The 20,830-nt window shown below is 36.9% G+C and overlaps 2 protein-coding genes and 1 pseudogene across 3 annotated transcripts; all 3 read left to right on the top strand.

Annotated features, from left to right (window-relative positions):
- Positions 1–1,456: 1,456 nt before the first annotated feature.
- Positions 1,457–3,548, top strand: LOC147837573 (galectin-4-like; annotated as a pseudogene). Its single transcript, XR_015477296.1, has 4 exons — positions 1,457–1,468; positions 2,295–2,377; positions 2,412–2,601; positions 3,393–3,548. The product of XR_015477296.1 is annotated as a galectin-4-like, transcript variant X1 (transcript).
- A 2,930-nt stretch (positions 3,549–6,478) lies between these two features.
- LOC147847065 (GTPase IMAP family member 7-like) lies at positions 6,479–7,547 on the top strand. Its single transcript, XM_087238377.1, has 2 exons — positions 6,479–6,515; positions 6,598–7,547. The coding sequence occupies exons 1-2, from the start codon at positions 6,479–6,481 to the stop codon at positions 7,416–7,418; spliced, it is 858 nt and encodes a 285-aa protein (XP_087094503.1). The 3' UTR covers positions 7,419–7,547.
- A 7,025-nt stretch (positions 7,548–14,572) lies between these two features.
- LOC100149931 (GTPase IMAP family member 8-like) lies at positions 14,573–20,830 on the top strand. Its single transcript, XM_087238075.1, has 3 exons — positions 14,573–14,699; positions 15,260–16,090; positions 19,075–20,830. The coding sequence occupies exons 1-3, from the start codon at positions 14,681–14,683 to the stop codon at positions 19,770–19,772; spliced, it is 1,548 nt and encodes a 515-aa protein (XP_087094201.1). The 5' UTR covers positions 14,573–14,680; the 3' UTR covers positions 19,773–20,830.

Raw genomic sequence — 20,830 nt, 5'->3', positions numbered from 1 at the left:
CAACAGCGACTGATGGACGGACTATTTTAGCTCATGCACTTCTCCTTTACGGTGAAGGAGTTTCTGTGGTTAATATCTGTCCCTCCTTTTAACTGAGCATCACTGAGATGAAACTCTCTAAAGTTAATGATGTTTTAAGACAGTCATCGTCCACCAAAGTCTATATTTTGTCCTTTCAGTTTTTGAAAGTAAAAGCAGGGGCAGGTTATGATGGGCTCCTATTAGTATCTCTTGGGGCCCAAAACAGTGTGGGCTCTTAGAATGTGGGCATTGCAGTGGCACAGTGGGTTTCCCCTACAGTCCAAACACATGCGCTATTGACCTTATTCTAAAATGCGGAAGTGCGGCTGTTTTCGCGATTGTCTTAGAACTTCCGTTTCATTCGCCTATGGGAGAAATGACAAGGAATAATAAACGGCAAAAAACGGTCAAACTACTTGCTCTACAAACAAATGTTTGCATGACTACACAGACCAAGTAGAATAATATAACAAGGAAATATCAGTTTTCAACATTAAACAGCGAAACGAACAGTTTTTAATGTCTAAAATGAATGGAAGTGAATGAGACCGGAAGTCTCGTGCCAAAAAGATTCAAATGGCAGCGCCCGCTCGTCTGCGGAGAATAAGGTCAATAGGGGAATTGGGTATGTGTGTAAATGAGTGTGCCTCCCAGTGATGCGTTGTAGCTGGAAGAGCATCCGCTGCATCAAACATATGCTGGATTAGTTGGCGGTTCATTCTGCTGTGGCGACCCCAGAATAGTAAAGGTACCAAGCCGAAAATAAATTAAATTTATACACTGCAAAAAATGCTTTTCTTGCTTAGATTTTTTGTTTTGTTTCTAGTCTAAATATCTAAAAATTCCTAAATCAAGAAGAATTTTCTAGACAAACAAAACACATTGTCTCGTTTTGAGAAAAATAAAATTATTAAGTGAGTTTTTCCTTAAAACTCACAATATTAAGTGAGTTTTTCCTTAAAACGAGCAAAATAATCTGCCAATGGGGTAAGCAAAATAATCTTACATCAAAAGAAAAAACAAGATTATTTTGCTTACCCCATTGGCAGATTATTTTGCTTGTTTTAAGGAAAAACTCACTTAATATTGGCCTATTATTTCTTAAAACAAGACAATATGTTTTGCTTATCTAGAAAATGCTTCTTGATATAAGAAATTTAAGATATTTAAACTACAAACAAGACAAAAAATCTAAGCAAGAAAAGCATTTTTTGCAGTGTAGTAAATAGCTTTTACACCATACTAAAGTGCATACTCTATATTGTAACAGCAATAATAAAGACCAACTCACACACAGTGATAACTTTCCTGAGGGCAGAGTAAATGACGGGCAAGGGTCGAGGATGACAGCAAACCATCTCAATGGGGTATATGCCGAGCTAGTGCTGTTCCCATGCTGATAAACTTCTGGTGACCTGTTATTGTGAACTTCAGCATGTACCCTATGGTGATGCAGGCAGTGGTCAGGGCAGGCAGTGAGCAGCCTGGTACTATAAAGCAGCCAGATAAACTTCAGATACTACAGTCAGTCCAAGGTCAATAAACAAGCCTGTAACAAACAACAGGGAAACTGCTTGGGAATGACAGCCGGGGCAAACCAAAACTTCACACTGAGCGGAGGAATGAATGAGGTTAAATGGAGAGTTCCAATGAGGATCAGCTGCGCTCAATCAGTCCCAGGAATGTAGCATGTAGACAATAGAATACACAAGACGTGTCACTTGGATAGTTTTGAATGGGGAAAAGTCTAATGGTCAAAATGGCGAATAAAGCCACACCTTCTAGTGGAGGAGCCAATCAGCTATTGCTAAAGACTGACAATCTCAGAGGGGAGGGGCTTGGTTCAGACGTAAGTTTCTGTAGATTTTGTGTGATTTAAACATTTAGAAACTAAACTAAAGAGACAGCTGTTGTTTAATCTTATTAGTGATTTCTAATGTGTAATTTATATACAGTATAAGCTTGGCAAGCAGTTTTAGAGAAATTGATGTTTCCCCATTCGAGCATACTGTCCAAGATGCATTTTAAAGATGGCCACAGAGTGAAATGACTTCCCTTAAAGGGACCTGGAGATATTCTTAAGTTAGATCTCAATACTATTTTGAGCACTCAACTAAAATGTTCCCGGTTTGCATCTCAGAAATCTGCTCATCAGAAATTAAATAAAGTGATTACTTCAAGGAAATGATAAATTGTTGATCTATAATAACAGTGTTGGGGCAAAAATAAAAGAAACCAGTTATTAAGGGTAATTTCCTTTCACCCACATTCAGAAAGTCCCATACAAAAGCATCATTGATGGCGGATTAAAGACTGGAAAAGTCATCCTCATCCAGGGCGCCCTCAATCCTGAAGGGTTTGACAAAAATCATTGAAAAATTCTCTGCAAGTTTCATCCGATAATCTTCTTGTTTTTCCAACAGAATGGAGATTTTTCTTCGGCACATAACGGGAATAGCGTTCTACTATGGCATTCGTGTGAATGAGAGTGTGACTGTTTGCAACAGCTATGAGCACGGGAAATGGGGCGACGAGGAGCGTTATCAAATCACACCGTTCAATAAAGGAGAAATGCTGCAAGTACGCCCACATCTGACTTTCTTTATCCTTGAATGTACAATTAAAGAGAACATATAATGCAAAAATCACTTTTATAAGGGGTTTAAACCCAATTGGGTGTCAGCAGTGTGTGAACATATCCAGCCTCTAATAGTAAACATTAATTATTTGTGTTTGTTCTAATCACTATTGATGAAAACACTTTGCAGAAACACTTTGATTGACATTCTCCCTTTGTTCATGTCATCAGAGGGGGAAAGCCCCACCCACTAGTGCCCATCTCTCCCTCATTAGCATAAACAGCAGCCCTGAGTGAGAAGCAGCCGTCTGTCCATTAGTCATTAGAGCGTTTGAGCTGCTGAAGATAATGTCAACAGACTAAGAGGATTATAGATGTGGAGTTTTAGATGAAGCACAAATAAACAGCAGCAGGAGTCTCCATAGACTGACAGAAGATTTCTAACACACTGACAACATGCAGACCTGACTCACAGAGATAACATAATCTCTTCATTCTTCATTATCTAAGATTATCTTCTCTATCTTGTAATAAAAATGTGTAAGCATTTTACAAGCCAGTTGTGTTTACATTAGCCCTGTAAAATAAAAGCCATGATGCACTGAAAAGAGTAAACCATCACTCAACCTTTTGAATCTGTCTTTTGCATTGAAGTAAAGAGCTAAAAATATCTTTGTTTGAAGTTTATCAAGGTCTTTCCTGTTGAAATCCAGTAGACAGTGGCTGGGAGAAATCTTTATTTGTAGTTTGCAGTATTGGACGATGGCTCATGTTTGTCTCTTCTGTGTTGCAGCTCAGCATTATCTGCCATCGTGAACACTATGAGGTGTTTGTTAATGTTGAACACACTCAGACTTTCAGCCACCGCTTTACTAAACTGGAGGAGGTGGATGTTGTGGAAGTCAGTGGAAATGTGGAGCTGAGCCTTGTGCAGCAATGAAGAGTTTATTCATATGAGACAAACTGAAGCTACATACGCCTGTATAAACTTGTGTCAGAAAGTTTGCAAAAGAAAATGATTGTGATTAGACAGCAATCAGCATATTCATATTCCGATTATATTTATATACATATTATGATTTTCTTGTCTGCATATTAATTTGAAATGCATATTATATTAAAAAACTATACAACAAATAGACTGCCTGCATGTGTTTAACAGGGGTGGGCGATCTCGGTCCTGGAGGGACGGTGTCTTGCACAGTTTAGTTCCAACACTAATCAAACACACCTGAACATGCTAATCAGTGGCTGCGGTCAAAACTGCCTATTACTCGGTAGGTACTGCATTTGAATGTAAGCATACTACTCGGCCGTTAGTAAAGTATGTTCTATACAGTATGAATGTGAACAGTATGAATGGAATTCGGACGTACTACATTCGCCATTTTGGCATGTTCTCATGACCTACCTGCGTCACTCCCATTCATGAATTTTCTCGTGCGGCATTATGAGATAGCGCAGCGTGCATGGAATGCGCACTCCAGAATCTCGCCAGAAGTAGTCAGTGATCCGGGTACTTCTCGCATACGGATTTTTAAATTCTATGAATTTGGACAGACTAATCGGCTCGCATACTGATTTTAGCGTACCATACAGTATGGAAGTATGCGGTTTTGGATGCATCCAGTGTCTTCATGAGCACTAGTTATCTATAAGCAGATGTGATTGATTAAAGTTTTAGCTAAACTGTGCAGGATACCGGCCCTCCAGGACTGAGTTTGCCCACCCCTGGTTTAATACCTTTAGTAAAAAAAAATTTGCATCATGTCATTGCAAATTGTACATAACTTTAATGTGATTTAGTTGAATGGTTTATTCATTCTAATCTTATATCTAAAATAATGAAAACTAAAATAATGAAAACTAGGGATGTAACAATATTGTAAATACGTCATACCGCAATAGTAATTTTTTTTAATATTACCGTAGTTGCATGACTCAATAAAACTATATTTCTGAGAAAAGTTTGCTTTGGCGAATGAAGCAAACGGGAGGTAGCGGGAACTACAATTCCCATCAGCCTAGGCGTGGCCATCATCCTTTGCGGTCTGTTGTCACTACAGATCCAGTAATGGAGTGTGCTGCTAGTAGGGAGGAAAAAAAAGAGCTGGAAATGATCGAACCTAAAGCGGGTTTTAAATCGGATGTGTGGAAGCATTTCGGTTTCTTTCTAAAAAGATACGAAAAAGGAGAAAAGGTGACAGACAAAGACAAAAACAATATGCAGGCACTGCCAGACTGTGGTGAAATATAAGTCAGGGAATACGACTAAAAACAGTCATGGGGACTGCAGAACACAGCACACTTGTTAGATTGATGCAGACATTGACTTGTACCGCAAAGAGACCTCTATCTCACTCATGGCTTGTCTTCTCAAGTGGGGGAAAGACAATGCACAACGTTACCCACTGCTGTCAACCTTGGCTAAATCATATCTCTCTGTCCCAGAAACCTCAGTCCCAAACGAGAGGGTTTTTTTCTGTTGCAGGGGAAATTGTAAATACCCAGAGATACCAGCTTTTACCAGATTATAGTTATATGATAATTTTCCTTTAAACCCATCTCTATCTAAGTGAGTGAGTGATTAAATGTTGAATGTGATGAGTTTTCAACAATACTAAATAATTTTTTTTTTTTAATATGGTTTATTAGTTTTTTGTTATTAAAATTGAAAAATTGAAGTTCCTGTTTCGAAACTTACAGATAGATGGCTAATATGTATGTCATTAATAAATTCAGTGCTAAGATAAATAAACACTTTTGGCACTTTTTTTTGAGTATTTTCATTAGTTTTGTTTTTCCTGTAAATGATTCAATAAATACCGTACCGTGCCATTCATACCGAGGTATTATCGTACCGTGAAATTCTGATACCGTTACATCCCTAATGAAAACATAAAATGTTTTTTAAACAATAAGTTTTCAGTTTCACAGATTTAATTCAATTCATTTTTATTCTCTGACACTTTTACAATGTAGATCGTGTCAACGCAGCTTCACATAGAAGATTATAGTAAGTTGATACTGTAGCAATCCAGTTTTTAGAGTTGAAGTTCAGTTTATCCATCGATGCGCTGCTCTACAAGTCCCAAACTAAGCAAGACAGTGGCGACAGGGGCTAGGAACAAACTTCACCAACTGACGATCAGTCAGTCAAACGTGTTTTGTTTTATAAATAAAATCCAACAGATTATAATGTCACACACAGATACAGAAAGAAAAGATCTTCAGAAACATCAGGATGTGTGTTTTTCTGTGTGTTTCTAATGTAGTCCAAAAATGCAAAGCAGTGTTTGACCTGATTTGCATGAAAAGCCTGCACTTTCGGTTTTAAATAAATTGTTTTCACTGACACATTGAGTGTTTTATGTGTTTGTCTTCATTTTACAACACAATACACTGATATAGTGTTTTTGTGTTTATTAGCTATGTTTAAGTTTAATCAATTAAATCACACCATTAATCACTGACAGTGTTAGAAAAACACAGATTGTATTCAAATATAGCTTAAAACCACAACAGAGGCCAGAGGGTGTGTGTGTGTGTGTGTGTGTGTGTGTGTGTGTGTGTGTGTGTGTGTGTGTGTGTGTGTTCGTGTGTGCGTTCGTGTGTGCATGTGTGTGTGTTTAGCAGGAGGCTCTTTACATGCATTATTGTGCAGTTCAACATTTTTTTTTTCGAAAGCTGCTGAGTACAGACAACCTGAACTAGCTGTAAGTAGATGTTCATTATTGTCCATTGTTATTCATTATTAACTTTTGCTATTATTACTACCACTACTACTACTACTACTACTATTATTATTATTATTATTATGCAATTTGTTCATTTAAAAAAATAGTTTCTTCATAAGAGAGAGAGAGACTATAGAACACAATGCCGACGAAGAGAAGCATAGATCAACCTCCTGAAAGTAAGTATCTACCAATTTTTATATTTACAGTATCTATCTGTCTGTTTGTTAATTTATCTATCTGTGCCAATTTTATGTACAGTTTCGGATATGAAAATTGTGCTGTTGGGACTGACTGGATCGGGCAAGAGTGCGTCAGGAAACACCATCATAGGTGGAGAAAAAAAGGTGTTTAAAGAAGGATATTATGATGCATCTACAACCAAAATTTGCACAGCAGCAAGTACAGAGATGAACAGAGGTACAATGACTGTGATCGACACTGTGAAACTCTATGATACAACAGTGAAGAAGATTACAGACGAAAGTCAGAAAAAGATAGAGCAGATATTTGATTGTACAGATAGTGGTTTTGATGTGTTTCTGTTGGTGGTCAGGCTGGGTGTGAAACTTTCAGAAGAGGTCAGTAAATCTGTGAGCTGGATCCAGGAAAATTTTGGACCAAAGGTTTTAAAACAAACAATAGTGCTCTTTACTCAGGGAGATCAGTTACATGTGGGGATGGAGAAATATCTGAGCGAGTGTGAAGCACTTCGGTCCGTCGTTGATCAGTGTTCAGGAGGTTTTCATGTTTTTAACAACAAAGATGAAGATCGTGCTCAGGTTGATGAACTCCTGGACAAGATTAACAAACTGAGGGTGATGAATTCCTTTAGGAGATACACTGAGCAGGACTATAAGGTGACTCAGGATGGTATCCTACGCAGAAAATGTGTTACTGGAGTTGTAGTAGGAGGTGTGTTAGGAACAGCAGGTGGAGCAGTAATTGCTAATATGGGAGTTGTAAATTTAACAACAGGAAAAGCAGCATCAAGTGGTGCTGCAATAGCAGCCTTAGCAGCTGGTGTTGGAGTCTATGCGTTTGCAAGAAAATATACCCCCGAACAAAAACATAAAATATAGTTTTTTAGCTGACCTTAAAAAGTAAGTAAACTCTTACCCTTAACATTATGAAGTAAATGATTTGTACACAAGTATAAAAAATAGGTGTGATAACATGTACAATGGGTTTACCGAATAAAGTAAAGTAGTACAGCGTAGTATCCTGATTTCCTAATCACAATATTGTCTGACCACTTCATTAATTTGATTGATTGATTGATTATTGTTGTTGTTGTTGTTGTGTGTGTGTGTTATAAAGAATATACTTTTTACTTCTGCCAGATGTGTAATATATGACATGTTTGTGCTGTTGGTGGGCTTATCCACATGTATTTGTTAAAATAAATTTAAAACAATATACTTGCCTACTATGTTTTTGCATAACTGTTTTTCCATGTGTGATTGTACCAAATATTGTAACTCACAGGTCAAAGAATTTCATTAAACAATAAATAAAATAAATGAAAATTGATGTCATTGCATAAATATATGAATAAATACAGCCCGTGTTCTGACAATCTGTGCTACAGTACCTCCTCAGAATGTGCTACTGGTAGCTTAATCTGTCATGTTTTATCTAAAAAACAGGGTTAGCACATCTTGTCAGCTTCAAATGTCTATCAGAATGACCACATTAAATAAGAATGTAAAAACAGGGGTGGCACATATTGTCAGCTTCAAATATTTATCGAAATTAACTACTAGTCTATGAACAATATTGACCTTATTCTAAAATGCGGAAGTGCGCCTGTTTTCGCGATTGTCTTAGAACTTTCGATTCAGTCGCCTATGGGAGAAATGACAAGGAATAATAAACGGCAAAAAACGGTCAAACTACTTGCTCTACAAACAAATGTTTGCATGACTACACAGACCAAGTAGAATAATATAACAAGGAAATATCAGTTTGAAACATCAAACAGCAAAACGAGACCGGAAGTCTCGTGCCAAAAAGATTCAAATGGCTGCGCCCGCTCGTCGGCGAAGAATAAGGTGAATAGAAAAAGGCGTAGCAGCTTCAAATATTGATCAGAGTGAACTACTACCTTATTAATTGTTCTTTTCATCATTAGTTTTATATTTAATTTGTTAATTAGAGTGGTAGTTCATTCAGATTGACATTTGAAGCTGACAAAATGCGCTACCCCTGTTTTTCTACAGCAGCTAGCTCTCTGCAACTCTCCCATAATTGCCCACTAAAGCTAAACGGGACTGCACTTGGTCAGTACCTGGATGGGAGACCACATGGGAAAACTAGGTTGCTGCTGGAAGTGCTGTTAGTGTGGCCCACATGGGGCGCTCAACTTGCAGTCTGTGTGGGTCTTTAAAGGGTTTAACCCCGGCATCCTGGTCAAATCTGCCCACTGGCCTCTGTCTATCATGGCCTCCGAACCATCCCCATATCATAGTTGGCTCCATCACTCTGTCTCCTCTCCACCAATCAGCTGGTGTGTGGTGTGCGGTCTCGCAAAATTGCTGCCGTCGCATCATCCAGGTGGACGCTGCACACTGGTTGTGGATGAGGAGACCCCCCCACCCCCGCCCCCTTATGTAAAGCGCTTTGAGTGTCTAGAAAAGCACTACATGTAAGGAATTATTATTATTAAGAAATGTATATGGCAGGTTATATATATATATATATATATATATATATATATATATATATATATATATATATATATATATATATATATATATATATATATACACACACCTGTGTCACTTTTTTTTTTACCTGGTTTCAAACGCTTCTTAAGAAACTGCAAATAAAAGAAATACTTATTTTTGAACACAGTTTTTTATATAGCAATTATGACATGGACTTTACCTACATTTCTGCAACTTCAAGAATGTGCATACAGTATATACAATTCCTTGCAGCTTTCTGCAAAATAAACAATATTGACACCAATTCAAACAAATCCCAATTATGGGTCAGGATTATTGGTGAATAAAGCCCAATTCCGCCTGTTTTCTTTAACACAGTATGCATGAATATTTTACTAATGTACAGCAATGCAAATCTATCTATACTAACTTTGTTTAGATATACACTGTAATGTATTAGTCCAAAGAGGAATGTGATTAATGTTTGTAAAAATGCCACATTAAAAGTGATAAGATGATTTGTATTGTTATAACAACAAAAATCTATGCCATTTGAGATTTTGCTATTTATGTGTTAGATATGTAGATAGATCTAGTTGTTTGGGGGAATCTCCTCATCCACCACCAGTGTGCAGCATCCACCTAGATGACGTGACTGCAGCCATTTTGTGCCAGACAGCACACCACACACCAAAACTTACCATTTTAATAGCAGAGAGAGAGAGAGAGAGACTGCAGCTGAACGATGCCAAAAACTACAGTAGTTTACACATTAATGTTTTAATGACATGGCAAATATTTAAAGACTGCTTTGTTGAAATGGCAAATATTTACAGACTTCTTTGGAAATACCTAATGTGACTTTGTTTATTTCTAAAACGTCATAGAAAATATAGTTTAAAAGCTTCATTGTTAAGTATATTGTTAATTGTATAAATGAAACCAAACATAGATTGTATTGTACTGCCTATTTACAGAGAAAAGTAAGCCAAGGTGTGTGTGTGTGTTTGTGTTCCAATGCTTGTGTGGTAGTCAGAGCAGGACTGTCACAGATACAAAACAATATGTGACCTACATCTGACTTTGCATAAAAAGCCAGTGCTTTGATTTTGATTGAGGACTTTCACCTCACATTAGCATATGTTCCTTTTACTGACACAATAAAGAATGATGCTGTGAGCATTATTACCATTTTTCCAGCACAACAATCAAATAAGCATGAATTAATAACAGAATGAGACTGAATGCTGTATTTTTTATCCATCATTATATAGCTAGTTCTTAAAATGCCACCTTCCATTTTATCTATACTTACTTTTGCTGTAACACTTAACAATAAGCGTGTATTAATTATTGTTATTAAAAGCATTTACTAACTTGTAAAATCAATGGACGATACATTCATCCCAGAGTTTGCTTACGTTAGGTAATATTAATGAAAGTACAGTTGTTCAATGTTAGTTTAAGTTCACTCATATTTCATTAACTAATGTCAACAAGTAACAACAAAATACTAGCTATTTTCACTTCTTCACCATTCAAGTGATATTTTAAATGAATTCTCTTGAACAATGGAGGATATTTTAATTCCACATCTCTAAAAAAACAAAACAAACAAAAAAAAAAGCAGTTGAAACCTTTCTCAAAAGAAAACAGTTAGTGAAACAAACAAAACGCAAGCATGTGATGTTTGGTGCTTTTTTGTTCATTCATTCATTCATTTTCTTGTCGGCTTAGTCCTTTTATTAATCCGGGGTTGCCACAGCAGAATGAACTGCCAACTTATCCAGCACGTTTTTACGCAGCGGATGCCCTTCCATCTGCAACCCAATCACTGGGAAAGTGCTTTTATATTATTATTATTATTATTATTATTATTATTATAGTGAACTATATACGAAGGGGCATTGAAAACGAATTCATATTTTTAAAAACAAAGTAAATGTAAAAGTCTTTAAAAAGAGTAAAACTTCAAGGCTTTTCAACAGTCCATAGTCTTTTTGGCTATAGTATTTCTTACAGCTTCTAATGTTTTAAAAATGACAAAGTTAAATTTTTAAAATGCAAAAAACTAGGCTTACCTTTCACCTATCGACATTTATTAATGTGACATGATCAAGTGTTGTTTGGTGCTTGATTTGATCTCTGGCCGTCATTACTAATGCTGACAGCGCGCTCTAGCGGTCATTTACCGCCGCTGCAGGAGAGATCATTGGTTTCCATACGTTGAGGAAAATAACTCCAGATCAATGTAAAAAGATTAGCACACATATATTAATATGTTGGGGAAAAATATTTAATTACATTTTAATAAACATGAAAAATCAAGAAAAACCTAAAACATGTACAAATGTGTTGAAATTTAGTAATTTGTATTGTTTATTTCATTGCAGTAACTCGTTGGAATTGAATGCATTATCTTTCTATTCTTAAAGATGTTGTGTGTCCAAACTCTTATTTTAATGAATATAAGTGTTTAATAAAAATAAAAATTGGTGTTCAAATGCACCAACATATGTTGTCTATATTCACTGAGAAATGGATAAAAACATTAATTTGCAAAAGGGAGTGTGATCATTTATACTGAGAACTATATATATCGCCATTAATGTCATTGACAAACTATTAAAAGTTTTTGATTCCACAGAGAAATGAACAGGCAACTTATCCAGCATATGTTTTACACAGTGGATGCCCTTCTAGCTGCAACCCATTACTGGGAAACATCCATATACATACACAATAAACAATTTTAGCTTACCCAATTCCCCTGTAGCGCATGTGATTGTACTGTGGGGGAAACTGGAGTCCCCGGAGAAAACCCACACCAACACAGGGAGAACATGCAAACTTCACACAGAAACGCCAACTGTCCCAGCCGAGGCTCGAACCAGTGACCTCCTTGCTGTGAGGAGACAGTACTACCCACTGTGCCATCACGCCCCCCTACAAACAGTTTGTTATGCATTAAAATGATTATTATTCTTTATCCTATGCTTCCTTTCAATGCCTCTGCCAGAATGTGAAAGGTCTCACTGTGAGGGTGAGGATTCTCACTATTCAGTGATCATAATGACAGAAAGACGGCAGAGCAAATTCCTGAATCCTGAGTAAACAGACTCAGACATGAATGACTCTTCAGTTGTAGCTCACTGCGTCTGATCTAATAGTCAAACAGGTTAAACGTGTGCCGAAGGGTGGAGAACTGAAACACGCTAAAGAATTCAGAGACGTTTCACTGTTCAGCTTGATTAAGTTCTGTCAATGAAATTACAGCTTGTTTTACTGTTTAAAAAAGACGTTTTAATTTTTTGTAATTTTTATTATGGATTCTACATGAACTTAAGTGTATCCATTATGCAAAAATCACTTTTATAAGGGGTTTAAACACAGTTGTGTGTCAGCAGTTTGTGAATATATCCAGCCTCTTATGGTGAAAGTGAATTGATTCTTTTCTATATAATCAGACTTGATAAAAACAGTCTGCAGAAGCACTTTTATTGACATTCTCCTTTTGTGCTTGTCATCAGTGGGGGAAAGCCCCGCCCACTAGTGCCCATCTCTCCCTCATTAGCATAAACAGCAGCCCTGAGTGAGAAGCAGCCGTCTGTCCATTAGCCATTAGAGTGTTTGAGCTGCTGAAGATCATGTCAGCATAGACGGAGTTTTAGAAGAAGCACAAATGAACAGCGACAGGAGCAACATAGACTGACAGAAGCATGAAGCACACCCTGACAGATAACATTTGTCCTGTTTTCAATCTGCCACTATGCTGATGCACTTGTAGCTCCACCCTTTATAGGTACAATCTAAATCAAAGCCTAAGCGTCAGTTTCAGAGAGTCATAAAACCTTATTTGTGTGTTATTTTGAACTGAAACTTCATATACACACTCTAGAGGCATCAGAGATGCATTTTTAAACGTGTAAAATTGGACATAATAGCTTTACTTTAAAACAAATCAAGTGTATTCTCTACTTTTTTTTAAAGATTTATTTTTTGGCCTTTTTGCCTTTATTAGAAAAGACAGTATTTAGATGGGAAACGAAGTTGGAGAGAGTAGGGAAATGTCCTCGAGCCGGGATTCAACATGGGATGCCCTGACATGCTACTGCACCATATGTCGACACGCTAACCACTAGGCTATTGCACCAACAAATGTATTCTATACTTAATGTTCAATTTACACTAAACAGCCTTAACTACTTACAGCAAATATAAACCAAATATAATTGCAATGTATTTACAATAACCTATGGTCATGAGCTTTGCGTCATTACCGAAAAGACAAAATCTCAGATACAAGCAGCCGAAATGAGTTTCCTTCACATGGTGGCAGGGCGCACACACAGAGTGATGGGGTCTGTCACCCGGGAGGAGCTCATAGTAGAGCCACTGCTCCTCCACATCAAGTGAAGTCAGCTGAGGTGGCTTGGGCACATGTTTCGGATGCCTTCAGGATGCCTACCTAGGGAGGTGTTCCATGCCTGTCCCACTGAGAGGAGGCCTTGGGGAAGACCCAGGACATGCTGGAGGGACTATGTCTCTCAGCTGGCCTGGGAACGCCTCGGGATCCCCCAAGAGGAGTTGGAGGAGGTGTCTGGGGAGAGGGAAGTCTGGAGTTCTCTCCTAGTACTATACTGTTTCAGAAAAGCGGATGAAAATGAAATGAAATTTACAGTATTATGTTTATCTTAAATGGCAAAACACTGCTGTTGAGGTAGAATTAAGGCATGCTAGAGACAGGTTTGAAGGTGTTTTTTAAGGTTGGGTTAGGTTGTAAGGGATGGGTTAACAACAGTGTACTTATAAATGTCACTACAGACATTAATTACAGATGTAGCTACAGGCATTAAAAAAAATACATTGTGAAAATGTATGTACACAGTAAGTGCATTGTACCAAATTATTAATAGTTAATAGTGGAACCAAAAAGAAAAAAAAAACTAATTAAAATCATGACAATAGAGGGAGTTTCAGTTACAAAATAACTTTGATTTGTTGAAATCTGTAAAAATAGCTGTAGATAGACGTGAACTTCTATTAAAGAGATAAACTCAAGCATCAAAAATATGACGTTTTTCAAATTTTAGGCATAAAAATATTAGTATTGAGTAGAGCTGATGGAATAAATTAAATCTGAATTAAATTAATTAATTAACTTGACTTAATTTAAACCCTGAACAGTTATACCAGCCTGGTCTCATGAGGAAACGTAAGTATTTTACATTTTGTCAGTTTAGTGGCTAATTCATACAAATTCGCATGAGTTCAATCGTACAAAAATGTACGATTTTAAAAAGGAGGCGTGGCACCTAACCCCACCCCTAACCCCAACCGTCATTGGGTGATGAGCAAATCGTACTAAATTGTATGAATTAGATTGCATGAATTCATACGAATTAGCCACTAAATCAAAAAGTTACGAATTGCTGTGAGATTGCGTTGGTTAACAAATCAATGCTTCCAATAAATATGGCTTTAAAAAAACAAACATAAAATATGTGTCAGGATGCTTTAGGTGAGCCACACCAAGGCATTACTCATCTTATTGTCATGAGCGGATCACAATTGAGGGAGTTTCAGTGTCACAACAACTCGAGCTCAGAAAACTTCACCGTTTCTCTGGATTTACTCTGAAAATTGCCGACGTCCAGCAAAACCAGCACAGAGAGATGAATTCAACACTCACAGGTACGTCTCTGAATTAATCTGCTATAATCATAACCAACCATTACACTCATTCTGTATGTTCAGAAGCAAAACGCACACAAACAAAACCAGTTTAACCAGATCATTGCTGATCTCAAAATAGCACTCGTCTGCTTTAAACTCGTGTTAAGGTCTGTGATTTAGCCTAATTCTACTGTATATATAGACTTTCATGGAAAAGCAGTACTTATATACATCAAAGGTGTGTCTATATTTGATCTAACAACTTAATAACTAAAGTTGTAAACCCTTTGTTGACATATAGACAGCATGAATGTCTGTGTGCTGTGAGGCTATCAAGTGTGTGATCTGTTATTGTAGTTATTTTGGAGAAGATATCATCTCTTTATTTATATTTTGTAATTTTAGACTGAAGTTATTGAGATTAAGTGTAATGTTTGATTTTTATGTGTGCATTTTACATAAACCTGTGATTTATTAAAGATTACTTATGACACGCTCAGATAAATGGTTGACCACAAATCAATTTGAGCTAACCAAATCAATATGGTAAAGTTTTGATTTCCTTTGTACTCTCCCAGAGTCTGACGAAGCTCTTGCTTTCCTGGAGCTGAAGATTATGCTGATTGGAAGAAGCGGAGCTGGAAAGACCACAATAGGAAATGCAATACTGGGCGAAGAGGTGTTTAAAGAGAGCAGAACGAGAGAGAGTGAGATACAGAGAGGAAGAGTTGAAGGCAGAAACATCTCCATCATCGACACTCCAGGATTCTTCAACACTCGCCTGACTGATGAAGAGCTGCAGAAGCAGATGAAGAAGAGCCTGGATCTCTGTTCTCCTGGACCTCACGTGTTCCTGCTCATCATCAACCTGGAGAACTTCACAGACAACGTGGCAAACACTGTCAAAACCATCCACCAGCACTTCGGGAGATCAGCGTTCAGGTTCACGATGGTGCTGTTCATCGGAAAAGAAGCGATGTCGAAACGAGAGTGGATCGAGTTCAGGCTGAGCAGAAAGACTAGAGAACTGCTGAGCTTCTTTGAGGAGAAATGTCACGTTATTATTCATAGGAATAAGAGGGATAAAAAGCAGATCGCCAGCTTGATGGAGAACATCGAGGAGGTGGTGAGGAAGAACAGAAGAGAGCATTACGTTAAAGAGATCTGCTTGGAGAATGGCGAAGATGAGGTGAAGATACAACATGTACAAGTTGAACAGAAGAAAGAGGAGAACAGGTTAGATCTGCGTGTCGGAGAGGAGGAAAACAATAAGAGTGAGCAGAAAGAGCAAACTGCAGAAAATGACGGTGAAAAGAAGTCTTCAGGAGAAAGTGAAACTAGCAGGAAATTTGAAGTCAGTTTGATCCAGGAGGAGAAGAAAGCGACGATAGAAAACTGTTCAATAACAGGTAAATATTTAGATATTTATGACTGAATATGATACGTTTCAGTGGAGATTTTTTATGTGAAGATATATTGTTATATATTTGTATTATTTTAAATATTTATTGAATTTTCAAGGTTACTGCATACATTTGAGATCATTTAACCACATTTTTGCATTATATGCATCATAAAAAACATGATTTTCTTATTTTTTACTTCTTCCTAGGCTTATTTCTACATTTTCTCTTGTTTACAAATGTTTGACATATATATATATATATATATATATATATATATATATATGTATGTATGTATGTATATTATATTTGACATATTATTTATATATATATATATATATATATATATATATATATATATATATATATATATATATATATCATATATATATATATATATATATATATATATATATATATATATATATATATATGTCGAATTAAATACATTTTTCTTTAAAATAAGTAAAATAATCCACCAAGGGGATAAGTGGAACAATCTTGTGTCAAAGGAGAAAAATATTATTTCACTTTACCCTGATTGGCATTTTATTTTGCTTGTTTTGAGGAAAAAAATCAAATCATTTTAGGTCATTATTTCTGAAAACAAGACAATAAGTTGTGCTTGTCTTTAAAATGCTTCTCAGTTTAGGAATTTGTAGATATTTGGATTAGAAACAAGACAAAACAATCTAAATAAAATTTATTTTTTAGCAGTGTAGTCATATCACAGTGTTTTAATCCTCAAAATAATAATAATTCAAAATCACATAATAATTATTCTAAAAAAATAATGTACATCTTTTTTTTTGATAAAGTAAGATGTGTTGCAATTTCTCAGAGATGGGTTGCAGCTGGAACCCACTGTGTAAAACATGTGCTGGATAAGTTGGCGGTTCATTCCGCTGAGGCTACCCCGGATTAAAAAAGAGACTAAGCCGAATTGAAACCAATTTACAAATTGTTCAACCCAGGCTCATTGTGAATATGTACCCCAGTCTACATTTCTGAGGAGCACAAAAAACGTCTTTGGAATGATGCTTTCTCACAGTTTTAGTTTTTTGTGAATCCGCCAGAGGCTGGTTTGCACACTTTTTGCTGATTTCAAATGTCTCCTGCAAGTGCTCTTCTCGCATAAATCCACCAGAGGGCACAAGAACACACACACTCACACACACACACTCTCATTCTTCAGTCGACCTGCTTGCTGTTGAAAGACTGAATGACTAAATAGCAGATCAACTGACCCAACCTACCCTCTTCCCCAAACCCAATCATAGCGTTTTGCAAAAGCTGATCTAGAAAAAAAAGCCATAATTTTACCATATTTTCATTTTTTACGACATTCTCTGCCTGTTGTTTATTTATTTGCTTGTGTTTTACCTGCTTCATGGAACCGTTCATCGAAGGACTCAAACCCCTGGTTTCGCAGTCTGCTGTGCTCCATGTCCTAAGTCTACTGGTGTGTCATCGGGGCAAACTAGTAACACTGTAAAAGTTGTTCACATGGAGGTCAGCAGTCAATCGATAGAGCGAGAAAGAACAGAAGCCATTGGGGTCTGCGTCATACCACCTCGTAGCTTTCAGCTTTCAGACATAATTAAACCAAACGCACCTTAGAGTTCATAATTCGCGCTATCCAGAAATTTAGGCTGGATATTTGCATATGTAATATGGATATGTAAATATTTTGCCCATATTTACAATGAGCCTGTCATGAAATTGTTTCTTTTGCAGTGCCTGATCTAAACAAAAATAAGTAATTGTAAGTAATATTGTATACTATATAACATTTCAAAGTAAAGAATACTGCGTTTTTAAAATTTTTTAAATATTTTTCGGTGTTTTGACTGATAAAATCTCATATGCTTTAAATATCAAAATCTGTGTCATTTCTTCAACTTATTATTTACCTTAACTGTTAAAGAGACCAAAATATAGTCACCAAAAACGCTACAATTAGACCTTTTTCACACATATATCGTTAGTCCTGTTTTGAATCTGCCACTATGCTGACACACAGGCATTTGTAGCTCCACCCTCTTCTGAAAAGAGCAAAATCTCATTTGAATTTTAAGCAACAGTCACAAAAATGCCAAAATTTGACCATTTCTACACATATCATTAGTCTTGCTTTAATTCTGCCACTATGCTGACACATGGGCGTGAGTAGCTCCTCCCTCTTCTGAAAAGAGCACAGTCTCATTTGAATTTAAAGTGACAGTCATCAGAACGCTACAATTAGACCTTTTTCACACAAATATCGTTAGTGCTGTTTTCAATCTGCCACTATGCTGACACACAGGCATTTGTAGCTCCGCCCTCTTCTGAAAAGAGCACAATCTCATTTGAATTTAAAGCGACAGTCACCAAAATGCCAACATTTGACCATTTTTACACATATCATTGGTCCTGTTTTAAATCTGCCACTATGCTGACATACGGGCGTCAGTAGCTCCGCCCTCTTCTGAAAAGAGCACAGTCTCATTTGAATTTAAAGTGACAGTCATCAAAACGCTAAAATTAGACCTTTTACACAGATATATCTTTAGTGCTGTTTTGAATCTGCCACTATGCTGACACACAGGCATTTGTAGCTCCGCCCTGTTCTGAAAAGAGCACAATCTCATTTAAATTCAAAGCGACAGTCACCAAAACACTACAATTAGACCTTTTTAACACAGATGTTGTTAGTCCTGTTTTAAAGCTGCCGCTATATTGACACACAGGCATTTGTAGCTCCGCCCCTTTTTAAAAAGAGCACAATCTCATTACAATTTAAAGCGACAGTCACCAAAATGCCACATCTAGGATCAATGCCTAAAAGGGTCAGTTTCAGAGAATTAGAAAACATTATTAGTGTGATATTTTGAGCTGAAACTTGACACACACGCTCTAGTGACATCAGAGACCTATTCTAAATCTAGTAAAAAGAGCCATATAGGTTCCATTAAGTCAGATAACTAATTTGCATCTCATTTTGTGTGCAGGGTCCGATCTGAGGATTGTTCTTCTGGGAAAAAGCAGATCAGGAAAGAGTTCAACAGGAAACACTATTTTGGGCAAAAGTGATGCATTTAAAATGAATAAGATAAATAAAACCTGTGAGAAACAAGAAGCAAACACATGCGGAAGAAACGTCACAGTAATCGAATCCCCAATACTGTGCGATCTATCAATGACAAGAGAACAGATGAAGGATGAAATTCAGAAGTGTGCTGAATTATCTGCTCCTGGTCCTCATGTGTTTCTGCTGAACATCAGACTGGATGAAATAATCACAGAAGAAGAGAAAAACACAGTGAAATGGATTCAGGAGAACTTTGGTGTGAAAGCTCTTCGCTACACCATCATTCTGTTCACCCATGCTGATCATCTGAAGGGAAAACCACTGAACAAGTATATCAGTGAAAATAAAGATCTCCAGGCCATTGCTGATGAGTTTGGAGGCAGATTTCACTCATTCAACAATGAAGACATGACTAGTCAAACACAGGTCACTGAACTGATGGAGAAGATTGAGAAGATGGTGGAGGAGAATGGAGGAAAGCACTACAGCATTGTGAAAATGAGCTATAAAAGCGAAAAAGTGAATGAAAACTCATTTAACTGGTGGAAAGCAGTGTTTATTTTCTTGATCGGGGCTTTGGCTGCTGCTGCGGTGGCTCAGAGTGGACTTGATGGATGAAGAACATCTGAAATAAAACAAACAAACTATATATATGAACAAAATATATGGACAAACAGCTGGGAAATACCAATGCTATCTCATACCATTCCTAACTTTTTAATTTAGTGGCTAATCCGTATGAATTTATACGATCTTATTCATACAATTTAGTTTGATTTTCTCCTCTCCATTGATGATTAGGTTTAGGGATGGAGTTTAGTACCATACCAACCTGCCATAGCCCTGCAGATGTAATGTGAACAGGATGCTGACAACAGAGTTGAGGAGCCAAATGCAGGTGTATTAGGAGAATGGACAAGCAAGCAATAATCAACAGGGTCAAACAGGTACATACAGGTAATCCAGCGTTGCGGTCAGTAAACAGGCGTATGGTCAAAGGCAGGCAGCAAACAGAAATAAACAATAAAACAAAGCAAGGGTCTGACATGGCAAAGCAAAGCACGGAAAATGCATCGCAATGCACACAGTACAATTAAACAAGACTCAGCCCATGATGCGTGTGTGTGCTGTTTAAATAGTCCTTGTAATCAGACCCTCCAGCTATGTTTTTGTGTATGTGTAATCTAGGGAAACTTAAACAGGTGCGCGTGAACGGTCCATGACTGGATATGTAGTCCAAATAACAATAAATTTGTAGTTCTATAGTGATCTCTGTGATTGTGACAGCAGAGTTTAGCTCCACCCCTGCTTCAATGCTCTTATTTGTAGGTTTTCCAACAAGCCTAAAGCACTCAATTAGTTTGATCATGTGTTTAATTTGGGTTGGAACTAAACTGTGCAGAGCTGCAGCCCTTCAGGAACTGAATTTGACAACAGGGGTCCAGATTATTCTTTCAACAGCAGAGGATAAGCATATTAAATATGTACAGTTGATAATTATTCATTAGGCTGGACCCAATGATACTGCACATCTAAAATGTAATTTCTGTTAGAGAAAATTGATTATTTCCTACTTAAATGTATATTAAATTGATTTAATTTTTACAGTATTCAAGAAAATATTTGTTTTGTGGATTTAGGATGTTTTATTTTGAGAATAAAAGTGTTTTAATTAA

The sequence above is a fragment of the Danio rerio genome, chromosome 1 (genome assembly GCF_052040795.2).
Source record: "Danio rerio strain M-AB ecotype USA chromosome 1, GRCz13ab, whole genome shotgun sequence".
Lineage (NCBI taxonomy): Eukaryota > Metazoa > Chordata > Actinopteri > Cypriniformes > Danionidae > Danio > Danio rerio.
This window is presented reverse-complemented; position numbering and strand designations above follow the sequence as displayed.

Coding starts and splice junctions, on each gene's coding strand:
- LOC147847065 (XM_087238377.1), top strand. CDS start 6,479: ATGCCGACGAAGAGAAGCATAGATCAACCTCCTGAAA. Junction 6,516..6,597: donor CATAGATCAACCTCCTGAAA/GTAAGTATCTAC, acceptor TTTTATGTACAG/TTTCGGATATGAAAATTGTG.
- LOC100149931 (XM_087238075.1), top strand. Junction 16,091..19,074: donor AGAAAACTGTTCAATAACAG/GTAAATATTTAG, acceptor TTTTGTGTGCAG/GGTCCGATCTGAGGATTGTT.